General features: G+C 45.9%; 1 protein-coding gene across 4 annotated transcripts in view; it reads right to left on the minus strand.

Annotated features, from left to right (window-relative positions):
- KLHL3 (kelch like family member 3) overlaps window positions 1-27,795 on the minus strand; it is a 64,696-nt gene that overhangs the window by 15,734 nt on the left and 21,167 nt on the right. For 2 of the 4 annotated variants that reach the window (XM_064458365.1, XM_064458366.1), the window contains 6 exons: window positions 26,316-26,432; window positions 23,272-23,378; window positions 17,605-17,726; window positions 8,958-9,120; window positions 5,845-5,954; window positions 824-940 (listed from right to left, as the gene is read on the minus strand). In XM_064458365.1, the coding sequence (XP_064314435.1) occupies window positions 824-940; window positions 5,845-5,954; window positions 8,958-9,120; window positions 17,605-17,726; window positions 23,272-23,378; window positions 26,316-26,432 (736 nt within the window). The remainder of the gene's footprint in view (window positions 1-823; window positions 941-5,844; window positions 5,955-8,957; window positions 9,121-17,604; window positions 17,727-23,271; window positions 23,379-26,315; window positions 26,433-27,795) is intronic. The other 2 variants (XM_064458368.1, XM_064458367.1) reach the window with 1 other exon arrangement.

A 27,795-nucleotide genomic window follows, 5' to 3' on the forward strand; every position in this document is an offset into this window, starting at 1 on the left:
CTCAGTTTTTTCAAGTATCACTCACAAGTAGCAGTGCTCCCTCTAGTTTACCACCCTCTGCCAGACACTTTATTCAGCAGGGGAGAATTCACCAGGAGTCTGGGTACAAAATAAGTAATTTCTCTTATTTGATCCAGAATTTTTAAGGAGAGGCAGTATCTTTTACTTGATCAGAAGATACAGTTGAAAGAAAAAAAATATGATGGATTCATCTTATGAATACCAATTTTATTTCAATTCTATTGATTTTTTAGACACACGATAAAAGCATAATAGTCAAAGAGCCCATATGCCAAGCCCTTCTTTGGGGATTCTCAGCTCATAATCAAGGCCCAGATCCCAGGAATTAACTCATCAAGAGCAACCTCTAAGTCAAACTAAGTCGGAGAGCCTGCCAGTCACACAGACCCATCTCTACGTGCAGAACACGTCTTAAGACAAAATGATCACAAATGACGTGTTTTCACCAAGCTGAATTTACCTATACGTAAGGGGAAAAACTGCACAAGCTTGTAACACCACCACCCAGGTATTTTCTGAGTGAAAAATCCCAAGATTTTTCCAAATGCTAACTTCTAAATGCTTCCACCAAGAGGAGCAGGAGCTCTGCTCTCGGCACTGCCTGGCAGAGCATGGGACACATTTACAAGGTTTCAGCACCCACACATTGATTTCAGAGGGCACCCGGTTTTTCCTTTTATTCCTCTGTTTACAGACTCATAACATGCCAAATTACCCACCTCAGACACAAACAGCCAAGCCACTGATTAAGGAGCTACCAGTAGCTTAAGTGCAAGTATTAATTACTTATTTGCAGACTAACCTGTACGAGATAATCTCTGGGCAAAAGGGGTAGGCGAACATGCTCCATCAGTTTAGCCATGTGCTCTAAGCGAGATTCCTTCTCATAATTTATCCAAGAAATAACCGCTTCGAAGACCTACACAAATAAAGTACAATTAAACCTTAGAGAAGAGAGCACTGGCTTGCACAGTCACCTACCCAAAATCAGCAGCACTGTGATTTTACAGTATCCAAGGCAGGAGGTGCAAGATCTTTATCAAAGAGATTAAAAAGTCGTGACTATGCACAGAGCACAGGCACCACGGTAGCGAAGTGGTGAGCTGACCATGCATATTAATAAGCAACTTCACATCTAGATGTGCTGTATCACTCTCAAACCGAAGCGTGTGTCCAGGACAATCATATACCTCTTGGACTTTAGTACTGGAAGGCAGCCAGGAAACTTAATTATCCTGCTGACATTTGCACTGGACATTATTCATGAAATCAGCCACAACGATTACTCCTGATAACAGAGATCTCCCCTCCTGAAGGGGTCTGGCTATACAGTAAGTCACTATGTTCACCATATTTAACCACTGCACTAGTTCCTTCCCCCCACCCCAAAGCCCAAGTCTTCAGGCAAGTTCACCACACATGCAGGAAAACCCCTGTCTGCCGCCACACACGTGTTTCACCATTAAAAATACCCAGACACTTCTGCAGGCGAACAAGGGCACGCTGGACTTCTGGTCTGAACCACAATCTAGTTTTACTCCCAGATCCAACCGGTTCAGATAAGCATCCAGACTTTGACTCCGTGACAAACTGGGCACAAACAACCCCGTGAAGCAGGAGCCACGCAGAGCCCTGCATGATGAACAGATGCGGGCAGAAGCATCCCATGTGGGCTCCTGGCATGAATATGCATGTGCTTATGTAACTGTGAGCTTCACTCCTCCCAGAAGAAAGGCCTAAAAATGTCACCAGGAGTGAGAAAGGCTTCCCGAAACACCCAGCAAGGCAAGGAGAGAGGCCGGTGCAGTTTAGGATGCTGCACAACAGGACCTGGACCCTTGCAGTGGAGTTTCCCCCAGAGTCAGAATTAAATTCTGACCCTTAACTCGCATCTACAGGCAAAATTCCCCACGTGCTCTTGCTACCCGGTTACTCACGGGGGGCTGAGCACAGCCCTCTCCCGTGGACCCCAGCCATCCCATGCTTCCCCCAAAAGGCATCGCTGGCCCTTTGCCCCAGCACACTCGGCACGTGCCCTTGGTTTCAACTTCCCTCCGGGGTCACCAAATGGTCAGGTCAATTGGCACAGGTATTTTTTCCACCTTTCCCCTCCTCCCTTCACTCCCCAAGAAACCTTTTTGTTCAGTCCACGGTCACTAATTTGACAAAATTAACCAGAACTGAGGGCGCCACCTCTCAGTCCCCAATTGCGGCTGGCAAATATATTTGCAGGAGGCACCGGCAGGTGCCCCTCACAAAGGGGAGACAGAGCAGAAAGGGGTTTCCTCTTCTTAGGCTAAACTATTTCCTTAAAAAAATATATATAAAGCAGTGAAGCACCAGCCTCATTTCCTATGCCAACAAATGCTCTTGCTGAACTGTTTGGAATTCAGGACACTGCAATGAGGATTTAAGCAATGCAATGGGGAGTGTAATCAAAGCCCAGTAAAGGCAGAGGAAAATAACTACTGCAGAACCTTTAAGTATTTTAAAATGAAAATAAACAAACAAAACAATTTCACTTTGGCTACAAGGCATTTAAAGAAGAAACTAGGTTGCTGTGAGATTTTTAATTGCAAACAAGCGCAGAAGGAGCATAAAGCAAATATTTAGCCAATAAACGTGCTTTTCATTAACCTCTTCTGCACAAATGCTGAGCTACGGAGCAGGTCAGCACTGGGACATACCCAGCTACAGACCAAGATGTCAGTGAATAGGTCTTAAAGGAAGGTAAAGCAAGTGTGCACACAGAATAAACTGCTTCCTCGGTGCTGGAGACCGCTCCTGAGTTAGGCATACATCGACGCTACCCTGCTGTGCCTACTCTAAAAATAACATACATTTTTGAAAAAAATCAAATTCTAGCACCTTCCATTGGCTGTGATTTCTAATTTTAAGGGGGGGCATAGCAGGGCAGATCTTAATCCAAGACAGCAATGCCTCTATTTTAAGGCCACATCAGTTTCCACTACTGCCATGCCCTCCCTCTGCACACCACCACGGCAAACCCCGAGCAGCTGCTGCCACTCCCCCAAGAGGCAGGTTTTTCCAGCCATGCAAGACCCACCGCCACGCCACCGGGGTGCGATGAAACGAAGCAGCTACCCGCACAGCTTTATTTAGAGCAGGGGCACGGGCTGAGTTAGCGGCTGGCACCTGCCTGGCTGTAGGAGCAGTCCCGAGCTTGGGAGAAGCAAATTTCCCACTCTGGGGAGTGGAAGGGTAAAAGCCTAGGATGTTCCCTTTCTGCACACTACCTAAGCCAAGAGCAAGCCCAGATGTCTTCTCAGTCTCTTGAGTCAAAATTCCAATTGTTGGATACTCCTAGGAGTAAGTACCAAACTGTGCATCAGCCTCTCCTGCAGCATGAGACGATGAGTCAATTACTGGACTCTGGGGATTTTACACAATCTAAAAATCCCAACCCTTTAAAAAATTTCTTTTGTCACTGTTCTGAGTTGGCAAGAGCCCTTTCTCGAGGGCTGGAAGCCCCTCCATTTCACACATCATTAGTAGACATGAATAAGCTCCATTTTTTTAACAGTTTTTCCTTGCTGGCATACACTGCCATAATTAAAGAGCCAATTAGGTCAGTACAGAAAGCATTGATAAAACTGTCTTCAAAGTGCCCAGCTATAGCAAAAAGAGCTAACAGGGACCAAAATAAACCCTTACCCTAGGGTGAAAGGGCCTGGGCAACTGCAGAGGCTGGCAACAGCAAGGGGGAAAGGGAGAGAAAGGAGGATAATCTTTGAATAACAGGGAAATGTCACCGTTTTACAATTAAAATAGATTTCTGTAATAGCAGACAATTTTTGTAATCCTGATGGTCTAGGGATATAAGTATGCCAGAAACTGTGGAGATAAAGAATATATTTTATTAGGCCAGTTGGTATTAGTTGGAGGGTGGCAGAGGAAGGGGAGAACACACAAGCTCTTGGGCACACATGCCTTGAAGGATGATCAGGGCAATACTTCCCTCCCTGGCCTTGTTACCTTCTGGCCCTGGCAGGACCCAGCTACAACACTTCTCAGTGACCCAGAGATGGCGACGCTCTGGCTCACAGGCGGCAGTACATGTATGAGACACGGCAAGAACAGGAATAAGAAAGCCTCTCGTGAAATCTGGCTGTGACAATTTAGCTCTCAGATGTTGGAAGTATTTGCCTTGTTGCTTAAAAATAGTTATCTATCCATTGCGTGTGCACATGCATACGCAAAGATATATGCATATGTACGTATAGATACACGCACACATGCACACACACATATTTGGGTTTTTAATAACATGTATTTCATACATTTGCAGATAGGAAGAATAAAGGTTGGGAAAAACTGCTTGTCTGTCATGAAGCTAACATAAAACAGCAGCCTGCAAGTCTGTCCTCAATTTTCAGCACTTCTTTGGACTCCAGCACATATTTCATGTTTATATTCCAATCCCATTCCCTACCTCTCTCCTGTTATTCGTATTTGTTGTTTTGAACGTGGAGCTCCTGCTTCCTTCCACTGCCTTGCATTCTCAACTTTTACAATCACCTAAAGAAATACTGGTTTTGATTGTACAAAGCTCAGATGAGGGAGAGAGTACTTTGATTTCTCTGGGCACAAGGCCAATAAAAGCTTTTTAACAATGCTGCACAGGACTGGAAAAATTGGTTACTAAACTTGCACTTCCCTTTGCAGGCTGCTTGGTTCATGCAAAGCAATTCTGCTGCGAGTAAACGCCATTTGTTTTTTCCCTTTCTGGCCCTGCCTGTGTGGCACCTCACAACACCCCACCGAGACACCCACGCTAGCCCCACACCTGCAAAAACACTCTCCCAAAGCCTCCAAGTTTGCTGGCTCAGGACCTGAATGAAGCGTCACTGCCTTTGCACCTCACGTGGTGCAAGGTTTTCTGGCAAGCTTCACGGTCCACATGGGCCCAAGAACCCGCGTGTCTGCAGCCCCGAGGGGCTGACAGGATGGTGCACACACCTGCACACGCAGCCTGACCAGCTCAGTACAGACCAGCAGCACCAAGCTCCAGCTCCAGGCTCATCCCACCAAAACACAGGCATTCAACAAGGGTCCTGAAGTTACCAGCCACATAATCCTCAGGCTCTCCTGTAGCCTCCCACAGGCATCCATCTCCCCATAGCAACAATTCAGAGGTGAGCTGAAGGACTCAAGGCACGAACCTTTCCCCAGAAACCTGCCGCAGGTCGCACAAGAAGCCCACACTAGGGAAAGGGGCTGAACCTGGTGTTCACCACGTACTGTAACCACTGGTCCCCTCCTTCCAGGACTGCAGACTACACAAGATGTGCTGAACCTTTCAACCACAAAACAACATCTGCCATTGCCTTTTTTTCCCCTCTTCCATTAAAAACACCGATGATGCTAGAAAAATGTTTCCTTCCTTCTTTTCAGTTGCAGGCCTCCTTTAGTTGTTCTGTCCGATGCGCAACAGAAGCCATTACTCCCCCCTGACCTAATGAAATTCACCTTTTTTTGAGTTTTCATGCCAGGTAATACGAGCTTTACACCAACAGCAGATGGGAATGTCCTAGTTTTCCAGAGAGGGAAGGTATTCGGCTCTGGCCCCCAGGGCTTTTGGAAGAGATATGGATCTGAGAATCATTACTTCCTACAAAGAACAACCAAGTGAAGGTCATTTTTATGTGTTTTGAGGATTCACAGTATTTTTTATTTTCCTTTCCACATGAGCTCTGTTGGAAAACAGCCCCTAAAGAGCATAACATGAGAACAGTTCCCGATGTAAGATCCAGAAACATTCCAGCATTCTTACATTCACTGTTGCTATACAATTTACTGTACCTTTTCTTCAGAGGAGACTGTGAGCTTGTCACTTGATATTAAACTGCAAACCTGGTCCAGACTAAGGCTAAGAAATTCTTCTCCTAGCATCACCTCAGGAAAGTGCTGCTCTGTTCAACAAATGAAAAGGGGGAACAGAAAATTATAATGAAATCCACGCTTTAGGTCAATGGAAGGACTACAGCATTCAGAGAACTGCTATTATTACAGCTCTGAGCACCGGAGACAAACAATGCACCACAACTGTATGGCGGGACAGAAAAAGAAAATAGTCTCAGAGCAGGTTAAAGAAATCTGATGTTAATTCAAGTAACACAAGCCCCAGGAGACACTTTTTAAGTTCCCATTTAGTGTCATTTATACCTTTCTGCAAAGCCACAAAGTACCTTCCAGTGGCAAATATGATCACAAGTGGCAATTTAGAAAAGTGCCAATGCCTTTCTAAACTAGTAAATAACCTGGCCTCCTTGAGATTCAGTTCTTGCCTACTTCAACAAGCTAAACAGATTCAGATCTGCCCAACACCTGGATGAGACACTCCAGCAAGGCTCTCTGGTACTTGTAGGTATTCAAAGGAAAGCCCATCTTTGACATGAATGAGCCGGACAGTCAGTTTGGTGCATACCCTCAGAAGCAAATAGTGAGGGATTCCAGGGCATCCAGCTGAATCTGCATGTGCAAGGGGGCACACAGAGAGGGGCAGGGCGGGGATTCTCATCCCATGCATACAAATGGAAGGAGAGAAGGAAAGCTGATCCCACTTTTAAATTCCTTTCCCCAAATGTATGAATTTAACCTTTCCCCTGCTCCAAACCCTCAGCACACACCCTCCCCAGCAGCCTTGCCTCTTCCCACTTAGTCTGTAATGGTACAATTTTTTTTTCCCTTTTTGCCTGCAAATCCCTCCACGCTCTAACTTTGGGAGCCACTTGAAAAACAAAATACAGCAATTCACATCACTACTTATAATCCCAAACTGGAAGACTTGTGACCAACTGCAATACAGATCCAAAAGGGATCATCAGATCTGTTGAGCTTTACATTTAGCTAAAAGGACACTAGGGAAGAATTACTTTCTAGAAAAGAATTTTTAGGTCAGAACCATCGTTAGCCAGTTGCAGACAATTTGAGTTTTGCAAGCATTTGTTACAAGTCATGCCAATTTTATCTCACCTGCCATTTGCTAAGTCCCACTTATCTTTGACTGAAATAGGGAAACATGAATCTCAGACACTTCATCTGAAGCAGCTTTTTTCAAGCCCTAATCCCTTTAGCTTTTGAGAAGCTCAGACTCATGCATCCAAAGAGCTCCCCCCACAGCAAGATCTGCCTCTAGTTTTCACCTCTGCAAAGTGCTTTGCCTGTCAAAAAGCAGCACCACAGGGATGCAAGCTGGCATAACTTCCAGAGGGGAGCTCCTTGAAGATGGCACCAGAACAACTCATCAATCTAGTGCCGCAGAGGGCACTTGGGCTTCCCCAACCACAGACCCTATTTGGTCTAATGGGGACCAAAAGACCATAGCTAAGCCAAAGGCTCTGACTAAAAATAGCAGTATCTGGATAAAGTTTACTATTCTGTTATGTTGGAAATCATATATAAGATCTAATGAACTCTTCTGGCCTTAAATACTTGAGAAGCAGGAAATGCTCTCCACAAAGTAAAGCTGGATGCACTCTGACTTCTGGACATAATCTCCTGTTCATTCTAGACTGGCATCTGGCAGTAGAAAGACATTTGATCTCTTGTTATTAGTTGGAAGCAAGTAAAAATATTTACTGATTTTAATACTGTAATTATGCCTGCATCAGGAAAGCTCCTCCACCTCCTACAAGTTATCCATTGGCCAGAACTAAGCATTTTTCAAGCAACTGAGCTCATGCACGCATGGACTCTTGAGCTTAGGGACTTCTGTCTTGGTTTAACACTGTTACATAAACAACACACTGAAAAGAATTTTAATGGCATTTTTATTAATGGAGTTCCATTAACGTTACATGGGCTGTTGTACTAACTGGGACTTATGAAGGCCAATAAAACAACAAAGCAGACTTTCTAATTGCCAAACAACCAAATAAATATAAGTGAATGCACTGCTTGTTGGGTTAAAGATTAAACAGGGCCTGGAAGCAAGGATAATGAGATATTACAAGCAAGCCTTTATACAATTAACCATTCCTTCCAGGGTACCTTTTCCTCCAGGGGATAATACAGCCAGAGCAGCTGAAAAGGTTTTACTTTTATTTGCAGGAGAATAGAGGAGGAGTTGGTGGGCATATTTTTATTCCACTGAGCCTACTTACGGTCCAATTAAGGAGAAAACTGTACCAAGGAAAATGTTGCAGGACAGAGCAGGTGCTCTGGGAGACAGCAGGTGTATTTTTCGCTATACAAATAGACAGAAAAGTAGAAAAACAAACAGAGTAGAAAAAACTACCAGCTTCTCCCAAGCAGAGGTCAAGGGCAACTCTGCTGTAGGAGACTGGGAAGTGCTGGGGAGGTAAGAGCACAGGGCCCCTTGGAACAGCTTTACACTTACAACATAGAAGAGAAATGCTGAAAGCCATTGCCTGTACCTACTTATCGCAACCAAACACATCCGCTCTCAAGGGAACAAGAGTCTATTCACCCTTGGGTAAGTGGCCATTGCTCCACAGATCAGAGGCTCAAACTGCATGACAATTTTAGCTGAGTGTTCCCAGTCCCACCCACAAGATTTAATTTTGCCTGGTACCATTTATTCCCAGAATGCACAAATCCCCAGCATTGCCTACAGCTGTCACCGGGCAGCATACATGGGAGGACACCAGCACTGTGCTGTTGAACAGGCAAAGAGCTTACTAGGAACATAATAAGGAACTATTTTGTAGGCTGGGATCCAGAGGGTCAAGGGGTTTTTAACCTCCTTAGGCTTTCTCCTGCGACCAAACCACATTGCACAATTTGCAGCATCACAGCAAGTAACTAGTCTACAACTCAATAAAGTATTCCCTTCCCTGTTCTAATACTGTAGGCATGAAGAGGCCAACCAGAATGTGGTGATCTTTCTCAACCTGTGAGTTGCTGTACCTGGAAGCAGGTTTAACTCAAGAAATGGACAACCCTTCCCTCACCTGCGTAGGCATTTGCCTGCTGCAGCAGTTCAGTACACGCGTGCACATCGGCAAAAGCTCGGATTCCAAGGCAGTTCGTGGGATGCAGCTGGGACTGAAGAAAGTCACAGCAGTTTTTCCTAACATCCATCAGTTGCAACAAACTAGCAGCTGGCAACAAAACCTGAAAAAGCAAGAAAGGGGAATTAGAGTTAGCAACAAAGAAAGTTTGATTCATAGCTTGCATAAACTAGATGCAATTCTCCAGATGGGAGAATCCAGGCAGGCACATTCCTGTGGGGTTCAAGAAGGATGGTTAAAAATTTAGCACTACCTGTATGCACAAGATCCCTGCCCGTGCTATAGGAGATGGAAACAGCTATCTTGTGCTGGGCTACGAGCAGAGCTCTTCTTCCCCCAAAAGACCTCAAGGCAGGTAAAGGGAGGACAAAATGCAAGCAACCATGGATGCTCCTCAATTTCTGCCTTTGTTGCAGGTAGGTCCTGCACACAGATTCCTCCCCACCCCGCCCTGAAGAGCTTTATGTTACCTACATGCATTACCATCACATTCAAATCCCATAGCAGCCCAGCACTCCATCATGCTCAAAACTGAACTTTCTTATTTCCATCAAAACCATATTGGCTTGTGAGCAGGGTGCCCAAACCATCATGATTGACAGGGACTTCTCAGAAGGTCAAGCAGGTTTTGATGATAGTAAGACTCTCAGGAAAGATGGGGCCAACTATTCTAATCAATAGCCCTCATTTTCACCCATACAAAATGCTGTGGACAGCTGTGGTTCACAATTGCATCTGAAAATGAGGTACTGCTTTGTATCTCAAAAGTACAGAAAACAGAGACAGAACTGGATCAGGAATGGGACATCTGCTGGAAAAACCACCTTTGAGGCCTGTAAGTGGGACAGGAAATACAAAATAAAGGTCCATCAGGATGTTACAGCCCATGACATCAGCTACTTCCTTTCTTATGTTGTCCAGCAACCACAGACGTGTCTTATCCCAGCTCTTCCATAGCTCTGGCTGCTTCACACATGTCCTTCCAACTGGGCATCTGTGCTTACCATCTGAGCACAGATTTCTGCAAACTATACCTGACTCATAAAAAAGAAGCAGCTGTTAAACCGAAGAGGTTAACTGCAATCACCTCCCTGGATCTCAGTGGCAGGGAAGGGGAAAAAAAAAGTCCCTTCCCTGTCCCTGCTGGCCTGCCCCCCCAATCCCGTTCCACATTGGGGCAGGACATTCACAACCTGCCCCAAGCCTTTGCTAAGCCACTGATGCATTCCAGCTCCAGCCCAGCTGTAGTGTCTGACTGCTGCCAAGCAGCCATCCCAACAGGCAACTATAAAAAAAAGAAATCAATTAACCTGGGAGCTCATTTTGGCCCAAGCCTGTTGATGCCAGGGGGAGATTAGTTTGTGGTTTTGATTAAATCAAGATAGTAGTGCTCTCACATTTCTGAAACCTAGCTGAGAACCACTTTGTATCTAGCTGAGCCATCTGCTTATATCAGCAAAAAGGTGAGCAGCTGACTGGCATAAGGGCTGTGGGTAAAGAAGTCAGGCTCTCTGCAAACCGTCTCTGGTCACGTACCAGCCACAGATTCCTCCAAGCACCCCCTCATCCCTGCAGCGGACGCGCCTGCAAAGCCAGGTCGGCTGCTTACCTGGAGTGTTTTGGGTCTCACTACCATCACTAATACCCACATGCTACAGCTCCCTGGACATCCTAGCACTGCTGTTACAGCCTTGTGCTGGCTTGACAGGACAGTGCAGAAGGAGCCTTACGCCACTGCAGTTATTGGGAAAGGAGCATTATCATATAATGCTTGTTAGAAGTAGAATATAAATAGCCTATGAAGACACGAGTGGATTTTCTCCTTCTTATTTCCTAGCTGAACGTCTCACCACTTATCTTGTTTTTACCAGGGAAGGTGAAAAGCAAGCAAAGGATATCCGCTAGCACAAAGTCTGTTTCCTTTAGAAATAACAAAAGGAAATGCCCTGCCTAAACATGCAGCAGGACCAAACCACAACCCATTAATATCCAGGCAAGTTACTCACTTGGGTCTGGATTTGGCTCTTAATATTTGAACTCCAACCACTGTGAACGCTTTACAGAGAGCTGGCTTCTCTACCAGATCAGCATCCATACCAAAATCCAATTGCCTTTTGAAACTATGTCAAAATCATCTGCTATTACTACCAAGACTGACTTCTTTACTAAATAAATTATGTCCAGAACCTCATCTATGGTGCGTATAATATACGCACACCTGTAACCATCTAGTTCACTAGCTGTGCTCTCTCGCTCTGCAGACTCTGTACCAGTCTCAGGTATTACAGAACATTGTGCAATGGAATACTTTCATAAACCTTTGATGTCTCTGAACTAGAAACATCTTTCAGCCAAAAGTGCTCCGTGTTGCTGTAAGGTTCATTCGAGAGGCGGGGCATTAACGCTGGACTTCAGAGACTGGGGTTAGTTCCCTGCTCTGCCACAGCCTTCCAGGTAACCTTGGCCAAGAATTAATCTACACCAGTCCTCCTCTGCAAAACTGGGAGATGAGCATTTCCCTAAGGCAGGGAATATATTAAAGCTTATAAACTGCTTTGCCAATTTAGTCAAATTGGAAGCCAAATAATGGTACTGGCTGTAATCCTCAGCAGCACATCTAGGGCCACAGCTGGGACCGCACATCTGCTCAAACAGGGAGACAGCTCCCAAGCATCTCCCAGGGGAATCCGTGACCAGAGAAACAAGCAGATCTTGCATTTGCAAGGCAGGTTAAATACTTGTATTTAACGGAACAACTCTAAAACTGCATGAGTAACAGAGATAAAACTACAGTAATGTAACGTGGCTTTTCAGTGTTAGAAAGGCAATTAGGTTTTATCACTCCCCAGCTGCTACCAGGCAGTGCTGAGGGTGAACAATGGTGCTTCTACTGAAATACTCCACCTGGGATGAAATAGCCAAGGCAGAGGCACATGTAGCAGGATCAGAACACCAACAAAAATTCTCCAGGAGCAGGTGTAACAAGGAGAAGGGACCGAGGTGAGAAGGAAAACGAGAGAGCAGCTGGCAACTTCCCTCCTGACCTGCCTTGTCCAACTTTACCACACAGAACAGCTGCACCATCCCTTGGTTAAGCAGTGTGATAAAAATGTGGAGGCACATCCATAAGACACAGCACAGTCCCCTGGTGCTACAACCACACGCTTCTCCCCACCTCTCTATTAGGCCAATCCAATCTAAAAGATTTTCTGTAGGGCTAGGAAGGACCCCTGACCCAACTGCTGTAACACCCCAGAGAAGTCAGCCCCACTGTTGACCAGGGCTCTCCAGGAGACTGATGCAAGGCAAGGAGGTGTTGCTCCAAGGTGAAGATAGCCCCAATTTATTGCGTCTCCTAAAGATGAGTTGAAAGCCTCTGTCTTACTCTGGGCTTGCACCTACTATAGTTGCAGCTTTTGGAGTGAAGAGGAGGAAGGGAGACAAACTGACACACTTATCATCCCTTTATCATCAAAACTACATCTGCCACAGATACTCTTTCCTTTGTTGTGAAGTCCTAAGTCCCTAGGGAAAGCTGAGGTGCAGAAGCACACTCCTGAAAAGGAAATGCTACAGCTTCTAGCAAACCTTTTTTCCTCCTTTCTCAAGCCATTTTTTATTACAATTATTATGCCTGCAAAGCTGACAGCTTCAACATCTGTTTCCTTCAGACAGCTGATTTCCAGACACCTCTCTGCTCTTCTTTCTATAAGAGCCGTATCTCAAACTGTGGTAGCATACAAGGACACAGCACACATGGTACACTGCACCTCATTCATAAGAATTTGTGTGAAATCAGGTTAACCAGGACTTTTGGCAGCAAATCAGTACAACCCTAATGGTAATGACTTCCTTAACTGGGAGGGTAATTATCAGGCTGCCTGTGAGTAATTAAGTGCCATCAGTAAGGATGGGTGGGACACACTGAAGTATTCAGTGTCTACAGCCAGAGGTCCAGGTGTCTTCACAGGACCACCTAGGAGACTGAAAAGCCTCCTCCCAAATCTCCATTCAGCTTTGCTCAAGGACACCATGTTGAGCCTCTCCTCCATCGCTGGACTTTGCTCCCATCACTTTTCACTGAGCTGGCAGGTCTGATACGAGTGTTGGAAAGCAAGCAGCAATGCAGCCAATTCTGCTGCAAAATCAAGACCTAACCAAAAAATTCAAGGAACTGACACGTTAAGACAGCCAGCTATTCCATACAGGTACGGAGCAGCAGGCCCTGTGCTGTTTGACATGTGCATGTGGTTTCCATTGAAGCCACCCAGGGCTGCACGTGAGCATCTGTGAACTTCAAGTCGCTTACTTTAGTTTTTCTCACTTTTACAGAAACTGTACAGCACAACATTCTTCCAAATAAATTTATCAAGCTCCCCCTTCAAAGGAATGACATCTTTTTGTCCTGTGTATGAATCAGATGTCTTTACAACTAACCTTGATGTGGGGTGCAACAGAAGAGGAACAACAGAAGGCCGTGGGGACAGAAATCCCAGGATGGGTTTTCCTGAGACGAGACGACTGCAATGAAGACAGAAATTCTTCCTTGCTCCATGCCTTCCAAACAAGTGGGAGGTTAAATCCCAAATGTACATTCAGAGACAAAACACCGCTCAGCACAGAAGCCTCTCTATCATCCATCATCCCTGAGCCTTCCTACTACTGCATCTATATTGCCTTGAAGTCTCACTCTAAAAGTGAGGTTCCAACGCATAAAGCAGGACTGCATTTATCAGGGCAATTCTCACCCACGGACTCCCAATGGAGGTAGAAGAGAGCATTTGCTCCCACATAGGCTCAGTGCTCTCCCTCAAGGAAATCCCCTTTGCCCCCCAGTAATTCAGTACATAGACGATGACTGGAACTGCCTGTACAGGCTTGGCCCCTTGTACACACATCCTTCCTTACTTAAAAAAAAAACCAACCCAAAAACAAACAGCACTTTGTGCGATGAAATGACAATCAGCTACAAAAATACGTGCTTAGAAAAACAGAGTCTCACTTCCTGAACACCATGCCAGGCCTATAAAAGCAAAAAAGGCAGGTTTCTATTAGAAAAGAAAAAACAAAAATACTGTAAAAAGGCTTGTTGTTGTGAAGTCCTGGGTACCGCTCAGCATTTAAGTGCACTTGGGAACACTCGTGCCTACACTCTCATGTTACCTTTGCTGCTCATCTTTTTCTCATTTCAATTCTGCTCTCATTTTACCCACTGACAAGAACTTGCCTTTTCATTTATCCACGTTTTGGTAGCTTGGCTGCATCTGTTTAGTTAATGCTATTTAGCAATCTTTTTTCTTGTAGTCTCTACAATGAAATTACCTGGCACCTATACCCAGAAATGCTTCTTCCAGCTGCTGAGGAATTCTGTGATTCTGTGTGTCAAACTGCACAAATCCCCTTTAAAATCCACCCTCACCCTGCTAGAAAATTAGAGCTCATGACACAGAAATAGCAGACCTCAGGAGACCTCCTGAGGAGTGAGGCCAGCAGGGCGAGGGAGGTTCTCCTCCCCCTCTGCTCTGCCCCAGTGAGGCCCCATCTGGAGTGCTGTGTCCAGTTTTGGGCCCTCCAGTTTAAGAAGGACCGGAAACTGCTCAAGCAAGGCCAGCGCAGAGCTGCCAAGGTGGTGAGGGGCTGGAGCATCTCCCTTGTGAGGAAAGGCTGAGAGACCTGGGTTTGTTCAGCCTGGAGAAGAAAAGACTGAGGGGGGATCTCATTGATGCTTATAAATATCTAAAGGGTGGGTGTCAGGAGGATGGGACTGGGCTCTTTTCAGCAGTGCTCAGTGACAGGCCAAGGGGCAACGGGCACAAGCTGGAACATGGGAAGTTCCACCTAAACATGAGAAAAAACCCCTTCCCTGTGCGGGTGCCAGAGCAGGGGCACAGGCTGCCCAGGGAGGCTGTGGGGTCCCTTCCCTGGAGACATTCACCCCCCGCCTGGACGCGGCCCTGTGCCCCTGCTCTGGGGGTGCCTGCTCCAGCAGGGGTGGGATGGGATGATCTCCAGAGGCCCCTTCCAACCCCCACCAGTCTGTGATTCTGTGAGATGCCTGCAGGGAAAAGAGAGAGCCTCACCGTGCTCAATCAAGGTGGTGAAGGAACATTGCAGAAACAACGCAGACCGGCACAACAGAGGCACCCTTCCAGCTGGATGGCTGACGCAAAGCTGTGCCGCAGGAGGATGTGACAATGCAAGGGACGAAACCTGCTCACTTCTTAAGACTGACATTGCTAATCCAAACCAGAGACTGCAAGGAGCTTAACATTTCGTTGTTCATGTTGTTTGCCTTCACTGATGTGAACCTTTCCAATGAATCACAGAATATTCTTTTCTGTAAACTTTTCTGCCTGTGGCTGCAGGTGAATGTTAACCTATTTAGGGCATTTCTGCTCTGGGGTAACCCACTCAGAGACAGGGTGGAAATTTCTCTTTGAATTTTCTATTGGTTTCATCACAAAATAATAAATTCCACAAAGCATTTTCAACATGGATGTTTTTAACACATAATAAAATTTAAACTAGTCAGTTAATCTTGCTTTAGATCAGCTTCATTTCTTAGCTCCCATGAATTAATTTACCTCCAGCCTAAAAAGTTATTAATAGGGTGGTTATTTAAATAAATCATGGAGAAAAGTGACATGCTTTATTAGATCGGGAAAAAACTTAATGCCCAAACCTTAATACTCATATTTTTTATCCTACTGAGTGGTGGGAGCCAAAATATAGACAGGACTCTAACTTCAACTCTTTGAAACCCCTAGGCCACCAGAAGGCAGGATTTGGTTAGGTTTTACCAAAAAAGATAGCAGTCTCTTTGCTCAGAAGTAGTAACATCTGGACTTTGTCATACACCTTCTGGGCAGGTCTATGCTCCCAGGATTGAGCAGGCTCTCCAGCCTGCTCCACCTCTCGCAGCACTGCTTATACCCAGGTGCAGCTGTACTCGAGCACTGAAACGTTCCCGTGGGAAAACAGCCAGAGCACACGTAGTCACTTCAAGCAAGCTTCATTCAGCGCAGACTGACTGGGGCCAGCACACCAGATGGTATCCCGAGCGCAGCACATCCCACGTGCTGAGTGGGTGCTTCTGGGCCACCTAACAACCAGCAGCATGGAAGGAAAGCATACGTTTGAAAAAGCACATGGATATAGTCTTCACGTTTCCCACAGGAAGAGAAACCAGCTTAGGGCCGTGTAAATGTCATTTTTCCTCTGGCAATGAAAGATCCCAGAGGTCCAAGGAACTCCACCCCAGTTCCCCACTGAAGGGACGTTGTATCTCGGCTCCTTATGACCCTGACTATACACTGCAATTAAGCATGGGCTAGGCAGCAGACAGCTAGCCCAAGTGACCCACAGGTGGGTTTGAGCCTCAGCTCTTTGCTGAAATGACACCTTGAAGGTCTCCTCACTGCTTGTCCTCAGCTTCACCGCAGGGCACCCACAGTCCACACTCCTACCAATGTGACAACTGCCGGGTCAAGAGCACGCTGGAAAGTCAAGTTTGCAAAACTGGAGGGTAGAAGGGGCAAGAAAAGGCACTCTCAGACTTAGGTCATGAAGGATGGTGCAGGGCTTAGACTGCAAAGTGGACATTGCTCAGGGACTTTTGTCCAAGTTCCCGCGGGAAGAGCAATATGCTACAGGACAGCAAGAGCCTTCGCCCTCCCTGAGGGACTAGAGCAGAACAGCATGTCCCATCCACAGCAAGAGCCTCATTTCAAGCAGAACCAGTCTAATTTTGCCATCTTAATCAGGTCAACACAAAGCATGCAACAGCGTTGCCCCTCTCCCTCTCCAGCATCACGGACACAAACTGGTTACCCTGCCCAGCATCCAAGTCACAGAGAGGAACACAACAAACTCAAACTGCCATTTGCAAACAAAACCAGAGACCAAGTGAAAGCACATCCACACATGAGCTCCCGGCATCCCTTCCAGAAATCAGTGTCTAAGTGCACAGCCGTTTTCTTGTCACAAATACATTCAAAGAAAAAGCTTTACCAGCAGACACAGCCATGTGACACAGCGAACGCTCTGCTCCTGAGCATTCCACTTTATCTATAGAATGCTTTTCAATTACTCTTTTCACTTCTAGATAAATATTTACCTCAAAGAACTTTGAGATGGAGTGCACATGCACAAAAAAAAGGAAGAATGCCTTCATTTGAAAAATATATTCCACTCAAAGCTCTGCCAAACTACTCAAACTACCCAGAAAAATTTAAAAACTAACAGCCAGATTTCTTGACCATGACCTTAAAGCAGCATTTGACTCACTATTTGTTTGAGTCTATTCTGACCTTTGACAGACTGACCCACAAGTCAGCACAGCTTCTTGGAAGGCAAATGCCTACTCTTGTTATAAGAGCTCGACACAAAAGCTAAATGCAACATGACTTAAGTGCGGGGAAAGCAGCAAAGTGCCTCAAGACTAAACAGAGGCTGGAAGTAGCTCTTTTCAAGTTCAACCTTTTACTTTCTGCGGCCTGAAGAGATCACTCACCCCCAGAGGACCTATGCCTCTGAGTTTCAAGCTTTTTTACTTGTGTCTCCACAGGAGCCACTGAACCAGACCTACCTGCACATTCTCTTCTGTGACCTCGATCTCAGCAGTGTAGATGTAATCAATCAGCTTCCTCAGGGTTTGCCCATCAACATCTTTTATCTCAATCTTCTTGGCTTTACTTTCAGACATGTCTCCTGAAATTAATTTCAAAAGGACAGTTAGAGTTTGTTTTGCAGGACCTCATTGCAGGCCCTTGCTCCCCGTACATCCAGCACATCCTCCTGGTATCTGACTAGAAGACAGCCCTGGAGCTATCCCTGACCATCGAAGGACAACCAGCAAGATTCCCAGAAGCCTTCTAACGCCACCTAAAAGCCATCTCAACATTTGAAGATGCTAATGTAAAATAAAAGTAGTCAATAAATGCAACAAGCTCAATTTATTGCCGGAAAAGAACCTGCCATGGTTCACCTGCCATGGTTCACCTGCATTCAAGCACATATAGGGGCTAAAAAAAATCTCAGTATGACCCTCAGCCATGTCTCAGCACAGGGACAGACTCAAAGAGACTGTGGACAAGTCTTAGGAGAGCTTTGTAAAAAATATATATTATGTTTTTATTTAAAATATTTTTAAATTGTGTGTATGTGTGTTTTTTATATATATTTATATATTTTAATATATATATAGGTAGATAAGCTGCAACAGCTAAGTTAGGGTGCTTTGTGGTATACCCTACAATAAAACCAAGGCAGCATTAACCTCTTTCTTTAGAAAGAGCCTGAAACCTCCTGAGGAAAACAAGCACACATGCCAGCAGTTAGTTACATGCAGTGTGCTGCAAGCTTCACTCCTAAATCACCCTGCTGTAACCTGTCCACACAGTTACACCTTATGCAAAACATCTGTGCAGAAAGCTGTATTTCTCATCTCTTGCCTTCCCAACCTCGCACCTCAGAGGCAAGGCAGCCTTCGGACCCAAACTGTACCCTTTGTCCAAATATACAATTTAAAGAAAAAAAAAAAACCAAAACAACCAAACATGCAGAACTACAGCAATAATTTCCCCTATGGATATACAAGTAAAACCCATGTCTGTATAAGAGCCTATCCACGAACGGGTGCTTTACGTGCACCTTTCCCATCGCTGTTGTGGCCAGCGCTGTGCAGCACCACACACACATACCCCGTGCATACACACGTCACAGGAACAAAAGCATGCTGTGGGGAGGAGGAGAAAGGACTCCCTGGGGTTCTTCCAGCTTCCACGTACACATGGTGACCTCACCCATGTTCTAATCACCAAGATCTTGAGGAACCGCAGAAAAGAAAGAACAAACTCCCAAGCGGAAAGAAAACAATAAGTGAAAAAACAAAGCTAAACAAAGGAGAGCATGAAGAAATGTCAATTCTTAAACCTGGGCATGAATAACCACCACTCTAAGAAATCTGGTGACTCAGTACTGCTGTGGGATTAAGAGGAAAAATAGTTCCTGCTGCCTATAGGAGAAGTAATTACAGCCTACGTCTCCGTACAGCATGCAACTAGATGCGGCCGAGCACATTAAGTGCACAGCAGAGTCAGACGCTAAACGGGGTCCGAGCTTGAGCAAAATCTGGATCCTGGAAACTGAACTTTGAGGGCTTTACTTCTGCCAATAAGGAGGTAAATAACAGGAGTGGGGTCAGACCATAGGTATTAGAAGAGCCAACAAAGTCCCAAGGGAAATGTAGACTGAAATATTTGCCCCAAATTCAATTTTTTTATACCAAATGATAAAATGTTATTCAGAGAAGCCCATGAATAGAATTGTACAAGTACAAAGGCATAAATAATCTACATTTGGGAGGCCTTCAAAGCAGGCAGGACTTCTTAATTGACAAAATAAATGTCATCTCCTTCACAAACTTCCTCTCCTTGCAAAGAAACATCTCCAGAGATGAGACGGGGGTTCTGAGAGCAGGCCATTCCCCATCAGCCTACATGGAGCTGGAGGTGCCTATAAGGAGCACCCAGTCAGACCCCACCTACACAGCGAGGGGCAAGCGGAGCTGCCGGAGCCCTGTGGCGATTGCCGGGACCCAAGGGGCAGAAGGGAGGTTCGGATGCAAGCACCCGGAGATCGATGCAGAAACAGCCTGGAGGGACCGATCCGAAAACATCATCTGCCTTTGTGGTGTTCATGTGACACAGGCAACAAAAATAAAGGCTGTGTGGGCTTCCACACCCACCAGCAAGCTGCCAGCCCTGCATACTAACGGCCTCCGCTGCCTCTGCTCTGGTAACAGCCCAGCACGAATGAGAAAGGGGAGTCTCGTGTGCTGTGTCCCACCATCAGATGGGATCTGACCCCTCCAGCCATGCTGGCATGATCGAGTGCCTGCCACGCTTGCCAGAGCCTGCTGCTCTCGACGTGCCTCTAATGCTGCAGAGGGAGGAGGAACCTGAAGACACCATAAGTGAAACAAGGCAGGGGTTGGTGCAGACCAAAAGCAGGCAACAAGCTGCCCCCTCCTCCAAGCACAGACCCAAGGCAAACGTAGCCTCTGAAGCACAGCTGCAGGCAGGTCAATTAAGGCATCTCATCCCACATCCCTTCAGAAAAAAAACCCCATACCTTAAAACCCACAAAACCCAACCCCTAGGATGTCTTTCGTAAGTCAGACTCAAGCCTTACCTGCTGCCTTAATTACAGAATAATTCAAAGCACTAGCATCATCTCTCATACATAAGGGCTGTGCTGAGAAAGGGCTGCCCTGCACGAGGTGCTGCATAGACCCCATCCCCACACCGCTGCGGTTGGGCAGACGCGAGAGACAGGGTAGGAGGGAGCAAAGGCAGGTAAAACCGGCAAAGCAGCTCCAAGCAGACCCTCTTCAGCAGACAGACTTTGCAAGCCCTTCATGCATTGCACTCAACACCCAGCGGTGCTTCCTCCATTCCCCTCCGCTCATGAGGGCAGGGAGAGCAGAGCTCTCCTGCTTTGTCACAAGATAAACTACAGTGAAAGCTGCAGCAGCTCGTGGTGCCTTGTTTACCCAGCACAGCAGCTTGCCCTGCCTTCTACATAATCCTCTCCAGAGAGCCTTCCCAGTGTACAGCTACTGCTTTTGCTGTTTCCTAAGTCAGAGATGTGCTGAAGAAGAATACAAGTGCATTGGATAACAAAACCACAGGCTCTCAAACATGGGGCAAGGACTTTGAAGAGGCACACGAGACCTGCAAGGGAGGTTTCTGCGTTGCTGCTTCCTCACTCAGTACTTCTGAAGTTCCCCCACATATCTCACAGGAGCAGTCCTAGCAGCATCACTGAAGTATCAGTTATCCTTTCTGAAACTATTGTGTTTCCTTCTAAACGGATGAAAATTACTGTCCCCGATCATCCCCACAGAATGGTGCCAACAAGGACCAGCCACCATCCAAAACGCTCTACAAAGCCAGTATGGGAAGGGACACTCAGGAAGTGCTGGGTCCCATCTCTCCTTCAGCAGTGGAAGATACGAATGGAAGATGTGCCTGCTTATTTTTGGACTTCCCAAGGCTATTTCAAAGAGGAATGCCTAACCAGAGCACACTAGATGGTTTAGCAAAGGCCCTCAAGGTCATCACAAGGTCATTCATGAGTCTAAAGTCAGGCCCAACCTACAGGGACTGGGCCTGCAGAGCAACCAACAGGCAAAGGTGGATGAGCTACAGGTCTCAGTTTGGTTCCCACTCTTCACAGCTTTACACTGACCATTCACTACCACAGAGCTGCCAGCACTGCCAGGGGACCCCTCCCACTCCCCCTACCCCCAAAAAGTGGCTCCTCCAGTGGAGACTCATGGTGCACAAGCAGCTCCTGCCTAGTCCTGCAAACACCCATGCCGTGCACGGCTGCCCTGGGGTCATCGGGTTGCATCGCTGATGTGCAATGCGAAAGAAAACCAAAACAAAAAAACCAACCAAGCCACAACCACCAACTAATGTTCAAGCTGCGATTTTAAAATTTCCCCCTCCAGAGAGTGAGACACCACACAGCTGGAAGGAGATCACACACTTGGTCTTTGCAAGAAGGAGATCCAGACCTTAGAAATTTGGGACTAGTTGGACAGAAAGCGAAGAGAGAACTGGTCTTTGCCTGACCGGCTGCCCCTGGGGATGTGTCAGGGGAGGGGACAGGCAGCCACCGAGGCTGTCACCCAGCCCAGGGGAGCTGCCGAGCGGCCACATGAGCGGTTAGCTGATTACTGTTTAACTCATGGCGTGAGGGATTACACAGCCTGGAGAATTCCTGCATGGAAACATGAGCAACCCCACGCCACCGCCTTCCCGCTCAAGTGACCTCTAAGGATCAGAGGGTTTTTCCAACAATTTTTCTTTTTTAAACTTCTTGTCAGGAACAAGCCTCACAAGGACTCGCAAGTCCTCCCCGAGGTGCCCTGCGCAAATGATTGCCTCTGAGCAGGGTTTGCTCCTCTGCCTCGCCATCATGGCCAGTACCCGCTTCCACCACACAGCACCAGTGCCCTAGAAAGCACAAATGCTCTCGCCCTTAGCTCACCACGCTGATAAAGCCACCATGGCAAACCTCACATCTCATCTCACATTCAGACACCTGTTTACACCTGAGGTGTTGTCGTCCGTGTCCCGTTCCCCCCACCCCCACCCCCACATTACGGAGGGGAAAAAAGCTTCTCAAATGACAACCTTTTTCCTGAGAAATGCTGCTTTCTGCTTCCAGTAGAGCAAATAAAACCACATCTAATCCCAAGGCTTTTAAAAGGAAGAACAAATCCCTAGACCACAGGCAAAGGAACATGAAATGGGCCAAACCTCCAAACATCATTTATGCTGAAGGATGGTAAAAACCATTCCCTGGAGCATGCAATCTTTTTCTTTGTATTTGGTTAAGTCAGTTTCTATCCTGGAAAGGACAAGAAGGAAAAGGAAAAGAAGCTCAGCAGCTCCTGACCAGACTAATTTTACTAGAATGATGAATAAGTTGGTCACTCCCTTGCCTTGGGATGACACGGTGGTTTTTTTTGCTGCCCCACCTGGGCACAGCCTCTGAAGGGCCCATGCTACAGGAATCAGGAGATGAGAGCACGAATTTTGTCCTCCTCTTTCTTTCACACTGAGGTTGTATCTGCCATTACCAAAACACACCGACTGCAGCAACGCACCCTGCAAAAAGGGAGGGCTGTTAAAACACACTGGGATTGAGAGAACAACGGTGTTATTTCGGGCAGTAGCAAAAAGTGCCATGGGAGATTAAACGTCCATGACTGCAAATCAGCATCGGCAGGGCTGAGCCTTGAAACTACAACTCCTGTGCCAGCAACTTCTTTGATGTGCACCATGAACATTTAGGGCACTGCACACGTGCTTGATGTTAATGATGTTTTCATGACCCAAGGTCTTGTTAAAGGTGGGGGGGGGGGGGGGGAAATACCCAACCCAAAAAGCAGTGAGCCAAACCTCAAAAACCTTCCTGTGCCTCACAGGCTACCCACTCACCCCTCACTCATACAACCACCCCATACCCATATACTATTCCTCAAGGAATTAGTCAAGGATGATCAGCATCATCCATCGAGTGTAGGAAACTGCATTCTTACCCATACTACTTCTCTCAAGGAAACCCTTTCCCCACAGGCCATGCCTACTGCCTCTGCTGCAGCTCCTGCCAGAGACACAACCAGAAGCCTCTGGGTTTGCAATGGCCCGTTCAACCTGAGTACAATCAAGAAGAGTACCTGTAAACATCGCACAAAAATAAGGGCTGCAGGCCGCAAGGACCACGCGGTGGGCTTCCATCTCCACGGTTTCGGCCACAATCACCACATCACAGAGGAGCCGCTTGCTGGAAAAACACCAGAAAAGACAAAGATCATTTCAGAACTCCTTGTCAGCCAACAAGCTACATCGGTATAGCCTGAGAAAGTAAGCAGAGGCCCAGACAAGGCACCTGAGCTTCTGCCAGATCCCAGTGGAAGGTCCTCTAATCCTTCAGCTAGCAGCTCCTCTCAGTGTTTGCCTACAAAGCAAAGCCTGAATCCTCCCAGAGCTGCAGCCCTGCCTGTGGTTCTGCTTTTCCCAGAAAAAAAACAAGAGTCTGGTAGCCAAACTAGGTATGCATGCTGCCCGAAGAATGCGTGGGTAAGGAGCTCTTTCCACCTCTCAAACAAGTAGGGCTTGGAGAAGGCACAGAACAGCTTAAGAGTTTGGGCACTACCTGGAGCCAAGCTCTAGTAGAGCTGTAAGACAAGAAATAGCTGTGCAAGGGAACACCAGAGTGCTTTCATCTTTACACAGGGGAAAGGTAGAGTGGAAAACCACAGTTATTTCTGTACTTCCTTCCATGTTTGGCCACACAGAACGTGACCACCAAAACACCTCCTGGCACTCACCAGCACAGAGGCTGCCCCAGCTGTCTCCCAGTGAGAGATGTCGTCAATCACTGGAGTTTATCCATGGGCCTGAGGATTCATTTACCACACGAATTAGTCTGGGATTAAGAGTGACTGGGATAAAGTAATTCCAAGCAGAAACCAAAAAACTTCTGAGCTCCCCCGCTGACTCATTATACAGCTTTGGAAAAGTCACTTCATTAACTAGTGACCTTTTCTACCAGCCCCACATAAGTCCTTTGAGGATTCATTAGTTAATATTTGCACAGGGCTCCTGAGATACAGACAGCTAGAAGTGCTCAGCCTCCCAATAAGTTGGTTTAAGATGTTTGAGCATACAAATGCAAAATAAGGGTGTTCTTTCCAAATGTCAGCCCTGAAAAAGGGTCAGTGACTGTAAATCTAGGTGTCACCTTCTCTTCAGAAATGCTTATCCCCAAACTGCACTTTGTTTTTAGGAAACTGCATATCAAATAAACACACATAGAGCTTCTAATGGGCTAGGTGTGTCTCCTCCATTTACTGGAATGCATGAACAAAACATCTATGAAATGGAGGGTTATAGTTGGAAAACAAAGAAAGTAGGATCTGGTAGTCTGTGCTCTGCACTCACCCCAGTTTGGAAGGGGTGATGGCAATGAGGGAAGCTCTTTAACAGAGGCTTCCTCATTTCCTTCAGCTTATGTAAAAGATGCTCTGCTCAATTCATTTTTGGACTACAGCTATCTAAAGTACCACTCATGAGATTAATTTCATCTACATTCGAAAGCTAAAAATTTCAAGTGAGCAACATATAGCAAATAGGTTAAAGGCTTAGCAAGATTCTTCTAGACCCTCTGTATGAGATTTCTGGATGCATTTGAATGGGGGCATTATTATTCAAGGTAGCTATTAACACTGATTGTTGACAGCTTAAGGGATTGTAAACTCAATGCACGTACAATAGACTGAGAACTGTATATTCCAGAACAGCAGCGGGAGCTGACAAAAAGGAGTGCCTAGAAGAAGAAAACATTAAATAGGTGCTTACGGGCAGTTTTCAGTCTTCTGTTTTGTCACTTTAGTATTGCACAAGATCTAGCTAACTACAGGCACTAAGAAACATTGTCAGTCTCCAGCTATTCCCACTATGCTTCAGTTTACAAAGGAAAAATAGTAGCACAATAGATTTCTCAACATAGCTGCACAAACCTCTATTTTCAGATCCTTTGCTTTCAGTACAAAGAAAGAACAAGAGGGACGCCAACTAAAAAAAACCACAAAACAAAAAAACTCCAAAACTTACTCCGCTTCATGTAATTGTTACAAGGGAAGGATATTTCCATTTTCTGTTCCTATGCAGCTGAGAATCACTGTCAGACATCTGTGGAAGGAGACATTTCTAATCCTTCTCCACACTGGAGAACACGTCTATTGGGCAACCACATAATCCACAGAAGAGAGGTGACTATTACAGCATCTTTTGCGTACTTTGGTTGTGCAGGAAGAGCAAAGGGTGTTATCTGCTTTCATCATACCATCTGGACAGCAAGGGAGCACATACGTTCATGTGTATGACACATGTACCTTCCATAGGAATTCTTTTAAAAATTGGGTTTCTAAGTCTATATTTGAATGGTAAAGGACTCAAATGAACTAGTCAGAGAAATGCTCACTGAACTTTATCTGATTCATGGGATAACAACCACCAAGAAACAACTTAGGTTTAACCACTGCCACCACATTGCTGATGTGATGACAGCAGTTCCTGAAGACCGTGTTCGCTGATATTTTTTCTAGCCTCCATTCTCCCTGTACCCACACAGCCATCTAGAGACCAAGGAGTTCTCTTTTAACCAAAGTCGGGATTTTTCAATGTTCAAGTAGAGAGCTGACATTCTTCCTGAGTTGTTGCTTTTTTCCACCCCCTATTTTGGAGTGCTAAGCCCAGACTGAGCGACGCTGCTACTTAAAGAGTAAGAACTGAACATTAATAATCTTTGGTCTGTAATTACGCGTAGGTGTCTTAATGTCTGTAAGGTTCTATTATTGGTTTTCAGGCCATTAGCTCAGTTAAGAACATATTTTACATCTGAATTTGCTGTAAGGAATGGGAAAGATTAAATGAATGATCATCTTAAATGAAGGCTATTGCTCAGATAACCTTTTTGAGACATAGCTGGCTTCCTTCCACTGGGAAGATAGAGAGGTCTAAGACTGGGAAGAGCAACCCACCACAAAAGGGCTATACTTTAGCTGTCTCTTCCTACTTGTTTATTAATACCCCAAGTGCAACCATTAGCTGTGACAAAGATGGCAATTTTTTTTCCTAAGTCCCCCAAAAGCTGTTCTGTTCCAATCAGCACATTTCTGCTAAACCAGGGAGGGCGCTCATTAAGTCAAAAGTGTACCTCCGTAATTCATTCATGACCTTGAATGCCTTTCTCATGTGAGAGGGGTTGACTGTCACTGTACGCTGGTCCTTTTCATCTTCTGCTGCCTCAGAGGAGCGGGAACTCTGCTTAACACTAAAAACAGGGAGAAAAAAGGAGTAGAAAGTTTGATTCAATGACACTTTAAAAATTATCATAAAACTGCAGCACAGGGTGCTATGCATGGAGTCACTTGCACACTTGTTAGTTGGCTCAGGTTCAGCCTATGAAGACAATCACTAAATGCAGCTACTTCTGCATGGATGTTGAAAGCCAACCCAGCCCACATTTCAGTCAGCAGGGAAGAAAAGGAAAAAGTGCCAAAACTCGAGGACAAAACCCAGCCTTACAGGCTTCAGTCCAGGAAAGCAGTATAAGCTGAAATTCAAGCCAGAACATAATTGCTTCACTGAATAGAAATAGACTTCAGCACTGGGAACTACAAGAGTACCACGGATACTTTAACATCCATACAGAGAAAGAGAAGTTTAGTTTTCAATGTCCCATCTGAAAAACGCAAGCGTACAATACATGACTCCTATCTTCTTCTACAGAGGCAAGTAGAAAAGGACTATTAAAACTCCCTGCACAGCTTCCAGAGCATTAGCATTACAGAGGCTGCAAGGCATTTCCATTTTAGAAATAGGTCTATTTAGTGCCACTGAAACATACAGAAAGAATTATTAAACCAGACCTTCCTACCAGAACCACCAGTTATATAGGTAACGTCAAACCAGATGCACCCAGTTCTGTGCTGTGTTTAACTAGGCCAACAGGTGCCTAAGGCACATACACATCCTCATTACTTTGTTGGGAGCACTGGCTCTTTTTACAGAATTGACATCACATCAATATCTCTACCTCCCTGATCTGAAAGTGTGTGAAATCACTCAGAGCTAAAGGTTTCCACCTATTAAAAAAGCAGCACTTAGAGCCAGGTCCCCCTTCTGCTTACAGCCACTGCTCACCCCTCAAACCTGCCAGCAGGCAAAGGCAAACGAGACGAATCGAGCAAGGTTGTCCATGTCAAAAGCCAACTCCAAGCAAATGGCAGAGCTCCAGAGGTAACCCCCGCCCCACCGTGCACCACATTGGAGACCTTCCCAGAGGTTTCCTTCCAAAGGACACTCTCCCTCAGCTTCACTTTTGTCCCCTCTTTCGCTAAGCTTCTTGTTTGTCCCCTCCTCCCTGCCACCTTTCTTAGTTGGGCTTGTATCACGATAAAGAAGGCTGAATCAGGTTAAACCATTGGTCTGGGCAGCCCTGCATTCTGACTCTCCAGTGACCAGAAGATGATGCCTGAAGAAGGATACAAAGCCAGTGAAGTGCAGAGGGATCCTTCCGCAAAAGAGTCTGCCAGCCCCTGCTAAGGTGTGTATGCATGCACAAATACATATATATATATATATACCTATACTCACACACAGTGACTTTTCCTTTGAAAAACACAGTTATTCAC

The sequence above is a fragment of the Phalacrocorax carbo genome, chromosome 8, assembly GCF_963921805.1.
Source record: "Phalacrocorax carbo chromosome 8, bPhaCar2.1, whole genome shotgun sequence".
NCBI lineage: Eukaryota > Metazoa > Chordata > Aves > Suliformes > Phalacrocoracidae > Phalacrocorax > Phalacrocorax carbo.